The sequence below is a fragment of the Tachysurus fulvidraco genome, chromosome 20 (genome assembly GCF_022655615.1).
Source record: "Tachysurus fulvidraco isolate hzauxx_2018 chromosome 20, HZAU_PFXX_2.0, whole genome shotgun sequence".
Taxonomy (NCBI): Eukaryota; Metazoa; Chordata; class Actinopteri; order Siluriformes; family Bagridae; genus Tachysurus; species Tachysurus fulvidraco.
Window position 1 is genome coordinate 4837116 of NC_062537.1, and position 14761 is coordinate 4851876.

A 14761-nucleotide genomic window follows, 5' to 3' on the forward strand; every position below is an offset into this window, starting at 1 on the left:
CATCCATATTCATGCTTAAGGCTAATAAATTATGCATATTGGCAACAGGATCAGATTTCAAAGTCGTACATTAATCAACTGCATCGGCCAGGAACTTGCAAAGCAGCACACAAGTAATTACGGGAATATTATTAATATGCTGCACGTCCTGTTTAAATCATTCTGTACCATTTAAAAACAAGGTTGATGACAGAAATATTCAAACGTTCTTTCATGTTCACTAATAAGCCAGTATATGTTTTGTGTACTGAGGAAGTCTGGGTGGTCAGTAGTTTTCCTGCCAAGCAAAAGATGGATGATTTAGATTTCAGAAGTGTGATTTTTTTTTTTAGGCAATAAATGGCCCTGAAACAGCCTCATCAGATCTACAGAGAACGCACAGGAACAGTTACAGCTACACTGCCATCCAGAGGGCAGTAAGAGTTATTGCTTTAATGCTGAGGCTGGACAAAGGCACCTCCACCAAGCATGAATGTTAAAAAATGAGTCAGATTAAAGCTCACGGTGGATCTGGATCTTATGCCAAATAAGAAATAATCTGATTTATAATCTGGAGTTTATGCAGGAACACAGGATTCATGAGCAGTTTGAGGAGCTTATTGTAGGAACACTAGCTGGAGTTTGTCCTAGGATCAGTAGGCGGAGCTTGTCATAGGATCAGTGGGCGGAGCTTGTCACTCAATACATTAAAAATAAAAATCTAAACTTTATACTTCTTAATAATAAAAATCAGAAGGCGATGGTTAAGCATCAGACAGCATTCCAAGGAGACGCTTTAAATTGGCAGCAAGAGATTTATATATCACTGTAATCCATCTGTCACACTTTTTAGTGAAGTAAAAACTAATTCTTGGTTTTCAATAAATACAATGTTATTTTGGTTACTTTTCTAAACTCTGATGTGAAAAAATATCAGGCAGGCTTCCTGAAAATAAATAACTATCACCACAGCACCCCCTAGTGGCCGAGGGCGCAACACAAACCACTCGATACCATTTTTTACTTTTCATAACCTCCGTTTTATTCCACAATTACTCCACATATACCACCGAGACATGACGTAATAGATAGAGAAAGTATCAGCACTTGAAGCAGTACATGGTATTTACACTCCTTTTGCAGGTCTGAACATGGTTTAACACTTCAGGCACGCTTGTGCACTCTCTCTGAAAGACAAGAAAGTTGCAGAGATCTTTACACGGGTGCTGGAGACAGCTGGCATTTGGGGGCCACTTCTGCAGTCTCTTGACTTGGAAAAGCTGGAATTAGGCCGGAGCTGGTGAAAATGAGTCTTCTGGGGAATTTTTCCAGAGACTGGCTAAATTCATAGAATAATTTATACGGTTTGTATGCGGGTCCAAAAATATAGCGAGTTCTAGCAACAATATATTCCTTTAACACTAATCAGTACATGTACAATATTTTACAACCTTAAAATACTTATATATATAGAATAGTACTGTCTGTTTATTTCTTTTTTTTTTATGTTACATTGTCAGAATAACTGGTACAGGCTGTGCACTACTGACCGTCCACGCATGCCCATCACGACACAGCAAGTTACTAATGGTAGGACGTTGATGCTTCGATCTTTTTGGGGAGGGGGTTACGGGGTTACAGATAACTTGCGTGTGCTACCCAACCCTCCAGTCCAGTAACACTTTCAGCACACCCTCGTCACTAGGATCAGTGCACCAGTGGCAACTTGCAGCAGGCATGGAGCCAAATTAGCTCGGGAACTAGCAACACGTCACATATGGCGTGTGGATAGTTACTGATGTAATACTCATAATAATCCTCGAATCTAAAGTGTGTGAGCAAATATCTTATTGCTTTCAGGAATCGAGCTTCGTCCAGCTCTACCTCGTAACTCTATGGTCACGTTCTACACTACATAATATAAATATATATAATACACATTTTGGAACGTGCATCAAGCTTGAATACTTCAAAAAGAAAATGGTGACTGAAATAAAGAAGGGGGGGGGGGTTAAACGAGGGTGTGTTAAAAGCGGAACCGTCTGTATGTGGTGTTAGGACCCATGCATGGACATGTTCCTCACTTGCACCTGACATGAGGCGAGGCAAAAAAAAAAAGAAGAAGAAAATAAATAAATAAAAAAACATGCTGTGAGCTGTAACGATGACGGCAAGCTGGGTTGACAGGAGAGGAGGCTGGAATGCTAGAAACGGACCTTAAAATGAGGAAGGTGGGAGCGAATGGAAGAAGAGGTGTTCGGTTCCTGTGTCGTCTCGTAGTGACACGCGGATGGACGAGAAATAAGTAGCAGGAGATATTTATGACCGGAGAATCCTCCGTACTGGAATGCAGAAAAACAATCTGGATGAAGAGTTGAGGTGTCAAAGAGAGAAAAAGAGAGAGAGGGAGAGTTGCAAGTAGTAGTGAGCGGTTATGACTGATGAGCTGCTAGACCAGTTGTTCATTCAAAATACCTATGGTCTTGTGAACGTATAAAGAATTTCGGTGATGCTCAATTTACTCTTGAACCCTGTAACCCTGTAACAGCAGCATGTGGCGAGGTAACGTTTTGTGACATCCGAGTTGAGATTTTCCGTAACGAAACGTAACAAATGGTGAAGTTTCTTCAGTTCAATGATCAAAAATGTACAACCTGGGTTTCATTTGATCCTGTTATATAGGACCCCTCATTAAATATGCATAGAGACGTTAATGGTAGCGTTAGTGCTCGGTACTCGAGGCGAGACTGTTGAGCCGCGGTTCAGTCGCTAATCAGATCGGAATGTAATATAAAGATCAAAATAACGTTCAGGTCTATTTGTATTTGTACTGATGTTTATACCTGCACTGAATCCCTTATTAACTCTAAAAAGGTAAGCTAGTGCAGGTAAATGAGTACAAATCATCGCCTTTAATGACGCATAACATCTGCGTATGAGTGTGTGTGTGTATATATATATATTAACTGATTAAAAAAAATCTAATTGTTCAGAGGAATTGTTAGGGGTGCCAATAATTGTGGGACACATAATTTCTAAAAAAAATTAAAAAAAAATTTACCACCAGAGTAATGTACTTAAATGAAAGGTTGGATTTTTCTCTTTTTTTGCATTTGGGTTTTATTTTGTTTTTAAAAAAAGGAGAATTTTTAGAAGTTCACAACCACATCTTAAACAGGGGTGCCAATAATTGTGGAGGGCACTGTATATTATATATAATATACACACACACACAAAATAAAAGCATCCATATTTTTATATAATGTAATTTATGACTTATTCTTATTAACGTGACATTTGATCAGTAAAGATCCAGAATTTGAAAGAAAAAAAACTCTGTGTCCGAGCTGCTTGCTGTGTTCACGCACAAGAGAAATAAATTGTGCATAAAAAATGTAAAATGCCCAGGTTATTTTGGATCCAGGAAATAAATAACTGTTTATTTCTGTAACTTCTAACACTGAGGTAATTATTCAGTGTCGGAGTGTTGGGTGTCATGCTGAGCGAGTTATTTATTTATTTATATTTTTTAATTTTTTTGCCTGTTCAACAAGAAATTGTCGTTTTAAAGACACAGCGTGATGTTTTGTTGGATAGAACATGCATTAGGAAAGAATGACCTCTTTTAAATAAAATAATAATGGGCGGAGTTTGGGGTGAAGATTTGAACCCGCCCCTATTTCCAGCTGTGTGTGCAAAGCTCCGCCTCCAAACCTTTTGGCTGGTTTATGGTATTTTATACGCTGTGTAACTGGAAATGTCCAAAATCCTCCTAGTCACGGTTTAAGAGGACGGTGATGTGTGATGTGAAGCGACGTGACTATAAAATGACCGGCGCAAAGTTAACAAATGCCTTCTGGGGTTTTTTTTCTGCCTACTGCGCCATTAACGGCAAACCTGGAAAAAGAGGCACACCACAAACGTCGATGCACAGCTTGTGAAATGGAAACGGCATCACATTAGACCCATACCATGATCAAAATTTGTCCTCGGTGGTCACTACTAATTGCAAATGCTCTAAATGCTCTTTGTTCGTGGGCAAATGGAATGTGTGGCCTTTGAAAATACTGTTTGGTAATGTAGGTTATTCTAAGGTGTGTGTGGGGGGGTGGGGTTTGTAAATTTTTGGAAATTTATCCTGGAAGGGAGGGGGGGGGCTTTAAAAGGAAACAGTAAACTCTGAATCTTCAGAACCTCAGAAAAAGTAAAAAAAAAAAAAAGGAGAAAAGAAGAGGTAGCTGGTGAGACTTATGGAATTTTTCCATTTTAAAGAAGAAGAAAAAAAAAAAAAGATGCGCAAAGACTGAGAACGAGCTCGTGTTCTGCTCTCGTGTTCTGCACATCCATGGGATCATAGAGAGGTTCTGGAGGAAAAGAAAACAAGACTGAAAGAAAAATCTGCATGCGGTTCCCGAAATAGTCGTAGAACACTTTTTTTTTTTTTTAAGTAAACAAACAGCATGCAGAATTTTCTTTTCTTTTTTTTACATTTTGGACACCCACCCAGCCACCCTCACACACACACACACACACACACACACACACACACACACACACGTCCCTGCAAAAGTATAAAAACAATATTATTATCACTTTTTTTTTTAAATCATATTTTACGCAAAATGGCTTTTAAACCAAATGTAAATAAACTGAAATTAAAAACAGCACTAAATGCTCAGAACTCCTGCATAGAAACTTTTACCCTCCTAAAAACAGTGCCTCACTGACCCCGACTGACCTGCGCCTCACAGTAACTGCGTCGTGATCAGTACCTCCGGTAGCACCGTCCTTCTAATCTATTCACCTCGACGTAACACGGTCAACGTAAAAGACACGTCAAGTGAAAGATGCGGCTCTGACGACGTCCCACGACGCTCCGCAAACTCGTCTGCGTCAATAAATAATACGTTAAATTCCTAGTTGTATTTCACTGGATATGTAGCTTTAAGGCTTGGTAACACAAAAAAAAATAATAATAAGAGAAAAGAAAAAAATAAAACAAAAACACTCACAATCTCATCACGGATCGCACAAATCTCATGGCTCTGAATCCAAAAGATGAGAAATCTACATAGAAACCGCTATACAGAGAGCTCTAATCGCTTAAAAACCATCGGAGCGTTTTTCCAAAAACACAGTCAACTTAAGGATCTATAAAGTCTAAAGTAAAGCGATTCACGTTACTGCACTTTGCCCATTAAACCTGACTCAACGTTAGATCTAGAAACACAAAGCATTAAGGTTTTCCACCTGCCCCACTGCAGGGTTTCACTCCATTTCTGCTACAGCACATCCGAGCCCTTTTAGCTGTGGCAAAATAGAGTAAAACAAAAAAAAATTTTTTACCAAAAATAGGGAAGAAAGAAAAAAAAAAAAAAAAAAGAATAAAAATTTAAAAGAAACGTTGCGTGGAAAACTTCGGTTCAAAATTCGAGATTTAAAACGAAAGATTTCAACAACGATCCGTGTTAATATTAAAATGATACAAAACCTAATTATAAATAAAACTCTTCTGGGAGGCTTTGTGGGGGCTTTTGCTCACTGGTTGTTTTTTTTTTCTCCGAGGGCTGGAGGAAAGTTTGACGGTCACACAGTCACACATTGCTGTCCTCCAGGAGAGGCTCGAAGTCCTCGTCGCTGCCCGGAAGCGGCGTGTTGGCGTGCGCTCCTGTCAGGCTGCCGCTTCTCTTCAGCTCCTGGCACGTCTTGCTGCCCGCTGTTGTTCGTTCTGGAATGAACAGCGCCACGATGAAGGCTGCCAACACCGTGCACGCGCCCAGCAGGAAGGGAGGGCCCGGTATCGCCGCCTTCTGGTAAACAAACATCAGACAAACGGTCAGAAAGGCTTTTTGTGATGAGACATGTTTGGTTACATGGCACACGGACATCAAAACTTACACGCAGCCGCTTTCCTTCTTACAATCACATTATTGCCGAATGGCCAGGATTTGTTTTAGCGAGTGTTTGGATGATTAAATATATATATATTAGTGCTTGAGTTATTGTCATTATTTGTTTTGTTTGTTTGTTTTCTACTCCTCTAATGGCCATCTGTTTCACAACCATTCAGCTGCATGGGTGTGGGAAGCAAATAAAAAGTGGGCGTGTCCTGTCCAACCCACATATAATGGTTCCGACACCCATGGATTTCAGGAAGCAGGAGCGTGGTCAATGCTAGGTAAAACGCGGAATGGCGTTTAATTTATTAGGGCATTCCTCAAACAGAATGGATTCGACTGGCGGCGTTCTGAAAAGTAATAAAAAAAAGAAATATGCGCTGAATAAAGACAGTAAAAGTGGGTGGGTCCAATATTATTGGTCTTAAAAAGTGGGTGGGTCCTGTCCCACCCACATATAATGGTCCCGACACCCATGTTCAGGTGTGTGTAACTTTTATAAACGCTAAATTCTCGAACGAGGTCCTAAAAGTGCGAGATCTTCAGGACTATCCGTCGAAGTCCCAACATAACTCTGTTTTGAGCGAGTTTCTGTTTGCGCTTTTTCAAGCATGTCATAAATGACATGTTGCACAATTTGCACTGCGGACATTTAGGAGTGAATTGGGACCAAACGCATGTTCAGAGGAAAGCGGCCTGGCAGCCTGGAGCTTATATCGGGGGACTCGAGTGCACAAGGTGGTGTACATCTCACATCACAGGGTACAATCACACACTATGGACAATCTGGAGATGCCCATAATCCTACAGAGCAGGTCTTTGGACTGAGAGGGGAAACCAGAGCAAAAGAACGGGGTGGGGGACGAGTAAACAAACAAACATATGCGCTCATACGCATTCACTCTGAACTCCAAACAATATGATACAGGGTTCGAATATTATTCTGAAAATGCTCAGCTTTAGGATGACTAGTAAAATAGGAAAGCTAGCCATGGGTGGGCTACAATTTGGGGTGCAAACAAACCCAACCTTCTCTTATTATTAGGCTTAAAAGCAACTTATTATTAGGCTTATGTAGTCATGCTGGGCTTTTTATTCGGTTGAGAGTCGACTTTGATTTGTTCACGGTTCGTTCTGTTAAACCTCAAACCGATCATCAGCGGATAAAAAAAATTAACACACGTCGGAGGCCTTGACGGTCTAAAATGTAAACTTTCTCTCCATCCACAAGCTGTTTGTTTATCCTCCGAAGGTTGTATGATACGTCTGCCAAGCGCTCACCTCACTGGGAGTCTGAAGAGGGATGTTGTAGTCGGTCTGGATGGGAGCGATTCCGCTCAGCTCCACATCGAAGAGGAAGAAGATGAAGCCGTAGAGCGCCGGACCGAGGCCGTTACACAGACCTCGGATGCCTGTGATCATTCCCTGCACTAGACCTACAGGAAAAGCAAGGGGCAGCTAGTTAGTACACTTACTCCCTCTATCAGTCTGAATAACTGCTGTTCCTCAGGCTCCATTTTATTCCATTCAAAGTTGACACAATATAAAAAGGGCTAGCTTGGATGTTTGTTTGTTTTTTGTTGTTGTTTTTTTAAAGGCAGCGTCTCTGATTTTTGAAAGCCAATGTCGACATTTAAAATCACCAAAACAAACACGCCCCTAACCCAAACAGGTCCCACCCCTGTATCGATAGCTCAGCCCACACATACATACGTAACTCAGGCAATTAATGGAAAGAAATGTGTCTATCATAGCTGAAGGGAAGAACAATACGATTGCAGATAAACAAACAAGCAAAAATGACACACAAGCATAATCATGTAAAGGACAAAGGCATATATTAGTTCTGTGTAACAAAGCAAAACCAACGTTACTCACCTATCGAGAAGGAAAAAAGCACCTCGGCGTCTTAAGTAAAGTCGGCCACATATTCACAGGTCGGAGTTTCCCCGAGTCAACAACTCCTGAGCTAAACGCTGTTACTACACAAAACGCGGTTGTAGCTGCCTCTCTACATTACTACGATAGAAAAGAGGTGTTATTTGTGTAGTAACAGCGTTTAGCTCAGGAGTTATTGACTCGGGAAACTCCAACCTGTGAATATGTGGCCAACTTCCTGCTCCTTCAGTTCTCTCCAGCGCTGGAAAGCTGATCCTATATTAACACGTTCTACTTCTTGCCTTATCGTAAGCCTTTCTTCTCTTTCTTTCTTTGTTTTTATCCTCCATGTCAATGTTAAAACCGCTTTCTGCTAATGTCACACATGCGCGCTGAACACTCTCTCCGCCGCATATCGACAAGCCCCGCCCCTTTCTGCTCATTGGCTACACGTTTGTATTGATTTTTGTTTATTATTCGGCCCGACTCAGTTTTCTGAAGCATTTCTCAAAAATCGGAGACCCTGCCTTTAAATCAGTCAAAACAACAAGGCTAAAAAAGCACGGACTCACCTTGTTGGTCTGGATCGGCGCTGCGAGATACGAGTGCACTCACTGCAGGAAAGGTGATGCTGGACATGGCTGCCACGGCTCCGGCTGCCCACATCATCCTACACACACACACACACACTGCTTTAAATCCCAGTTAAATCCCAGAGGATCACACAACAATACACCGAAGAAATGAATACAGAATTGTAAAATCACTGAGGTGTGTAAAGTGCCGCAGGATTAGGAGTCAGGCAAAAAGTCAGAAGCTACAAGGCAGGTGACAGACATAATTAGATTGGAGCGAGTTACTGTGTAGCATGTTTTGTGTAAATAAACTCGGAAATTAAATTTGATTTAGTAAAAGATGATAATATTAAAAATCGTTGCATCGACCAATGACTGGATTTCGTTGTTGAAGTGAGTCTCTAAGCGATGATTCACTCACCATGGTTCTGATCCGAAGCCGTACCACGCCAGCTGGAGGATCTGGAACACGAGGCCCAGCAGAACCGTGTTCTTGTTCCCAATGGTCCTCATTAGCAGCGTGAGAAAAAGCGTCTGTCAGGAGGTCAAGCGAAACGACAGTTTAGCCGTGTGTGGAAGCTCACCGGTGCTTAGCTCGGTGGCTAGAGACAGCAGTGACGAGTCGTTAGCTATCTATTATTTAGGAGGCTTCAGATTGAGAATTCAAGTAAAGTTAATGCAAAGTTTGGATTGAAAATGCCTCGGAGCGGTTAATACGCTGCTTGAGCATAAATATTCACCCCCCTGATCCTTTCCACATGTTGGAGTGTTGCAACCTGAAACTGACATGAACTTACACAAAATAGGCAATAATACTGCAGTGGGGAGAGAGAGAGAGAGAGAGAGAGAGATAGATAGATAGATAGAGCATATAAATAACAAGCGTTATGGTTGTGTTTGTAAGTATTTACCCCCTAAATAAGTCACATAAGTACTGAATGTAGGCCACTGGTGTGCAGTCTTATGCAGTCAATATAAATAGATCTGTTCCTGACCCAGAAATGGACAAAATTCCGATTATTATCCTAATTATCGGATTATGACGCTTAGAAATTATTCAGGTTTGAACACTAAACATAATATATAAATACTTCTATGTTACGAATACTTATGAGCAGCACTGCAGTCTGAGAACGAAAGTAAAAAAAGAAAAAATATATATATATTTTTTTTCCTGAGATTATAAATCAGACACATTAAACGGGTTTAATGTTCTGTGGGTTCCGTTTTATGCAGTGCGGTGGGGGGGAGGAAAAAAAATGCCTAGAGATGTAAGACGATGTGCTTTAATACTAACGTGTTCCGCAGCACGACCCGGACGTCCGCAACAGCTTTTATCAGCACAACTTTAATACCATTCTGTCAGTTTGTTTCATTGCCAGAGTCACTGCTGCTTCATTTACAGACACGCTTGAGCAGCACTCCAATAACTAAGCGACGGTCTTGGAAAAGCGCCGTGTTCCCGGATCGGCTTATTCGATAGATTTCCGTCCGTGTGCCATCACTCAGCTCCGGCACTCCAATCTTGTAAAAACGGCTTTGTCTGTTCGCGGAGTCAAAGTTTACCTTGTGCGATATTGAGCCATCAGTGAACACGGTTCTATTAACGCCGCAGCTTATTAAAGAGGGACTTTCTCAGACAATGAGACAGCACAAAACCCTTCACACACATACAGAATTCTCTTCATTTATGTACCTGGGCCACGATGGACAGGATCCCCACCACTCCGATGAATACGGCGATGGTTGCAGGTGAGAAGTTGATGACCTGTGATAGAAAGAAACGGGAGAGATGGAGAGACGCAAACGTGTATCAGCGCTCTTAAGTGAACATCAAGACACTCAAACAAACTCCAATAGCCCATGTTGTTCCTGGAAGAAAAATCTGTTTGAATTGAAAAATGTCACCGAGATCCGATTCAAAAGAAAGAAAACGGAAACCGGTATAAATCTATAATGCCACTGAAAATCCATGTACACCCACCCCGTGATTCACTCGGGCGAGCAAGTGAATGTGTGTGCGAGTGTGAAGACACTGGAAGCCAGTCAAAGGCAATAGCAGAAGCAGTCAGTGATCTAATTGTGAGGTCATTGCGGTGCTGGTCATGCATGTAAAACTGAGCTCTTACAGTAAGTACCCTCAGACCCCATATCAGGGAGTTGCACTCCTGTCGCTAAGAACGAACATACATCAATCAATGTATCAAGCTGAGGCTCACCTGTCGTAAATACAGGAAGAAGCTGGAGTACTGGCCTGCCTCGGGTAAGTACGACAGAAACACCGTGATGCAGATGAGAAGCACGGTCGTGTCCTTGCCCACTTTCCTCAGAGACTGCAACGAAAGCACAAATCATTACTAAGCACTCAAACGGGTCCAATATCTTTCGCGAAGCCGTGACGGAAACGGCACCGACGTGCGTTTGTGTTTCAGCGAGCCAATTAAAATTTTTTAACGGCTAGAGGGCATTTAAGAGGCTGCCAGCCCATTAGCAATAAAGCTGAAGCTATTCTGTAAATATTGATCATATGCAGGTCATAACGGCTGTCAGGATCACTGCGGTTATTGTGTGATTTTTTTTTTTCTGTTGGATTAAGTATCACTACTGGCTACAACCAACATGACGTTCCCTGGGAAAAAACATGCATGCAGCCTCGACTGCTGCTCTTCACAGCCAGAATCATCACATTAAAGGAGGAGTGAGAAAAGTTACTGAATTACAGCGAAAGGATCGGCCTGCTCCCAGGAGATTGGTGCGCCCCACGTGGTCAGTCTCATCTTTTCGGGCAGCGACTCAGGGACGGCCAGCAGGATGAAGCAGATATCCGCCAGGGCGATGAGCGTTGCCACCAGGACCACCAGGTTATCTCCGTAGTTGGCTGAGAGGTAAGCACCGATTGCGGGGCTCGTCACCAGGCTTGCTGCGAACGTGGCGGACACCTAGAACAAGAGCGACAGCCTTATCGAGTCAGCATATGAGCCTATTATGGAATAGTAGAGAAAGCATTGCAGAGCTTGAGACGGTTGCTTACGAGGCCGTACGCGGTGCTCCTCTCCTGCTCCTCAGTGACGTCTGCTACATACGCAAAGATGACCGAGAAGGTGACTGAGAAAGCCCCGGACACTGAGATCATGGCAAAGTACCACCTGTAAATTCAAAACAAAAAGAACCTTATACTTAAATACAGCAAACTAATTATACAACCATACAAAGAACAAAGTATTTTGTTTACATTTAGACTACGTTTTTGAAGAGAACTGTACGATCCACTCGAACCAGTAAGTACAGGAAGCTCAAAAAAAAATGTAAAAATATATGTAAACGACATAAGACTACAGGATGCTGATCTGCCTGACATAAGACCAAACGCAGAATGCAATGATGTTCAGGAAGCTGAAGAGTGTTCAGCATTATGAAGCTTGATGCCAACACAGTGTACAAAAGATATCGGAAGCTCTATCGCCTGTGGGTGGAGCTTATGAGCTTTTCTCCTGATATTATGGTTGAAGACTTTTTTGTGATTGCTGCAGCCAAAAAGTGTAAAAATAAATAAATAAAATAAACCTTTTAAAATGTGATATTTTTTTTTTTTGGGCAGAAAACTACTTAAAATTGGGGGAAAGTGCAAGCACAAGATTCTTCTATTGAACTACACCCAGTGAAGACACTTGCAATTACTTTAATAGCTGTACTCGTTGTCTACGCTTGCGAACCGGAGTGTTTTGGCTGAATGCCTGTTCTGATGACGTCACATAACACGCCTTAGCCAGAATCTGTGGAAAATCCTTCTTCAATCACAAAATCGCACAATCTTGGAGGGTCTGATTACTTAGGACTGGATGGTGGAGAGTCCAAAATCCAACAACTTACAGAAGCTTAGATTTGATTCTGCCATAGAGAGAGACAGAGAGAGAGAGAGACAGAGGGAGAGAGAGAGAGAGAGAGAGAGAGAGAGGGAGAGAGGGAGAGAGAGAGAAAGAAAGAGACAGAGGGAGACACAGAAACCTACCATGGGCTGAGTCTCATCAGAGGAATAGGTGCGCAGGTGAAAAACACCGTCACCAATAGAAAAGATCTCCTGCCCCAGACATCTGATAGCGCTCCGATTAATGGAGCGCTCATGAAAGACAGCAAGCCCTGGAGACACAAATCACACTTTAAGCCAACAGACTAGCCACCAGAGGTGGTCACTAAAAATAATTCACACCCTTCAGCCTCACCTTCACACCCTGAATGAGGCCGTTCATCAAGAACGTGTGCTGGGGGAACGTTTCGTGTAGAACCTAAATCGAAAACGGGAGCTTGTCAGTAATGTTTAGTGAAGAGCTGAGATGAAAAACAATTAGTGGAGGAAAACCGACTTACGGTAAGCATCGGTGTGGTGAGCAGCCCCCAGGCAAAAAACTCAAGGAAGATGACCACCACTGCGTGGTACACACTCGGCTTCCCGATTCCTTGCTGCATCTGAAAAAAAAATAAAAATAAACGATGACTCGTTGAAAATTACCAGCACTCTACAAAGAGCTTCTGATTAGCCAGGAAAAACAAGCACTACTTCTAAAAAGGGGGTAGTCACAATTAACAAAAGACGACAATTGACCATTACAGACATCTGCTTTTCTAAATCTTGTGTATATATACATGACTTACATACACGCACATTAAAACTACACGTAGTGCCACCAGAATACCAAGTGTATCAATAAGATTATTACTAAAATATTATCATATAATTACAGTACAGGCCGATTCATTTTTGTATGATTACAGGGCAACTTAAGCTACTTTTTATTTACCCTGACAATTTACTTCACTGTTTATATTTACCAAAATACACCTGATTAGCGTTAAACCTGATGTAACCTGATTTAACCTGATTACTAAACTATTCAAAAAAAATGTTTTCTCATAAAAACCTCATAATTTGAGTCGTTACCAAAGAAATAAAACTACTATTATTCTGCCAGTGAATAATATGTGCAACAAAACATAATAAACATGAGAACATGAGGGTAAATTAGGGAACATTGTCATAGTACATTAGGTATCGGTTCGACTGATTCGCTAAAAAGAGTCGGTTCCGTTGGACAACAGAATGAATCAAGCATCGCTGTAGCTGTTACGTAATCCAGTCGCCAAACCGATAGCATTGTTGTCAATGATAAAGCGTGTGGGCAGCAAAATAAACCGTGATATATTTACAGATATCAAACGCTTCAGAAAAAAAAATGACATTTGTGTAACATAACACAACATATTAGTCTACATTGGAGCAATGTTTTGCTGACATTTTCCCCAAATGTCCAAAATGGTGACAATACAGAGCAAATAAATCAGCCAACAGGCTATTCGTGTGATAATATTTAACGTTATAGCTATTTAGCTATTAAACAGCCACGTTCATCCCGTTATGTATGGGGATATTGTTATTTAAACACAGCTACAGGTTAGCTAGCGCATCAGCTAGCAAGGATGGAGGAAACGGATCATCCGCGTACTTTCAACCAAATCCGTATTCCGGCAAATCCCGCCTCCTCTACTGTAATTGGCTAGTGTTGTGTGGTACAGCACCTCTGATTGGACATTTCCGTTTTCTGTCAGCGCTCTGCAGGTGCTTATTAGCCAAAAAGGTGGTATGTGGCGGAAAACGGGTAGAATCGGCTAAAGCATCGGCTAAGATAGCTGGCTAGCAATCAGGCTAACCAGTAACATGACAGATTACAGTTTCTTGTCATTGGCTAACATTGATAAAATGTTCTTTCAAGGTTAATAAAACATGGTTATATTCGCTTACCGGGTTGTTGTCATCGTTCTTTATTATTCTCTTGACCAGCACGACACGGTTAGTCCGTTTCGGTTCTTTCCCTGCCTGAGCCATGTCATCACATCTTAAATGAGAGACATAAAAGCCATGTTGTGTGCATATCTTCTCTCCTCCGGCTCCTTCCAGGATTCCTCCGTGTTTAGCCTCTGTAGGCTATTCTTTAACATGTACAGTGTCCGTTTCAGTTCAGCTGTAAAATGGAGATGGTTGCAGGAACGTTAGATCAGCAGCGGAAGTACAGTTTATTTTAATCCCGGCTTTTCTCCCGTGGTGGGGAGGATTATTATTAGAAACAGCTCCACCGTGCGGCCATTTTTAAACACTCCACGCTGTTCCTGAATCAGTTCACAAATCTGTGAGAAAGGTAACGCTTGTACACAGCCAGCCTTGTGGGCTGATGTGAGTTCAGCATACTCGCTGTAACGCCTCACAATTACTCATTCTGCGTTTTCTTCATGTCCAAACATGACTCTTACCGCCAAAAAAAAATCTTGTTTTCTGTTTCCGTCATCGCAGCCTACTGCATGACAACAGCAGGGGTGTGGGCACGTGGTTGGCACAGGGTGGCAGCAGTCACCCTTAAAATAAGCTCTGCCACCCCAGGCACC

General features: G+C 41.9%; 1 protein-coding gene across 3 annotated transcripts; it reads right to left on the reverse strand.

Moving 5' to 3' along the window:
- Positions 1 to 995: 995 nt before the first annotated feature.
- Positions 996 to 14479, reverse strand: mfsd14ba (major facilitator superfamily domain containing 14Ba). 3 transcript variants are annotated; one of them, XR_003439564.2, is made up of 13 exons: positions 14124 to 14479; positions 12695 to 12793; positions 12550 to 12612; positions 12339 to 12466; positions 11361 to 11475; positions 11050 to 11268; positions 10549 to 10662; positions 10026 to 10097; positions 8751 to 8863; positions 8327 to 8424; positions 7158 to 7312; positions 5522 to 5789; positions 996 to 4867 (listed from the first exon to the last, which is right to left on the reverse strand). XR_003439564.2 is itself a non-coding variant. In XM_027139342.2 (12 exons), the coding sequence occupies exons 1-12, from the start codon at positions 14205 to 14207 to the stop codon at positions 5574 to 5576; spliced, it is 1473 nt and encodes a 490-aa protein (XP_026995143.1). In that variant the 5' UTR covers positions 14208 to 14479; the 3' UTR covers positions 996 to 5573. The 3 variants fall into 3 exon arrangements, 2 of the variants coding, with proteins under 2 accessions (XP_026995143.1, XP_026995142.1); XM_027139342.2 differs by having other exon boundaries at positions 996 to 5786; XM_027139341.2 differs by having other exon boundaries at positions 996 to 5789.
- Between the last annotated feature and the right edge of the window lie 282 nt (positions 14480 to 14761).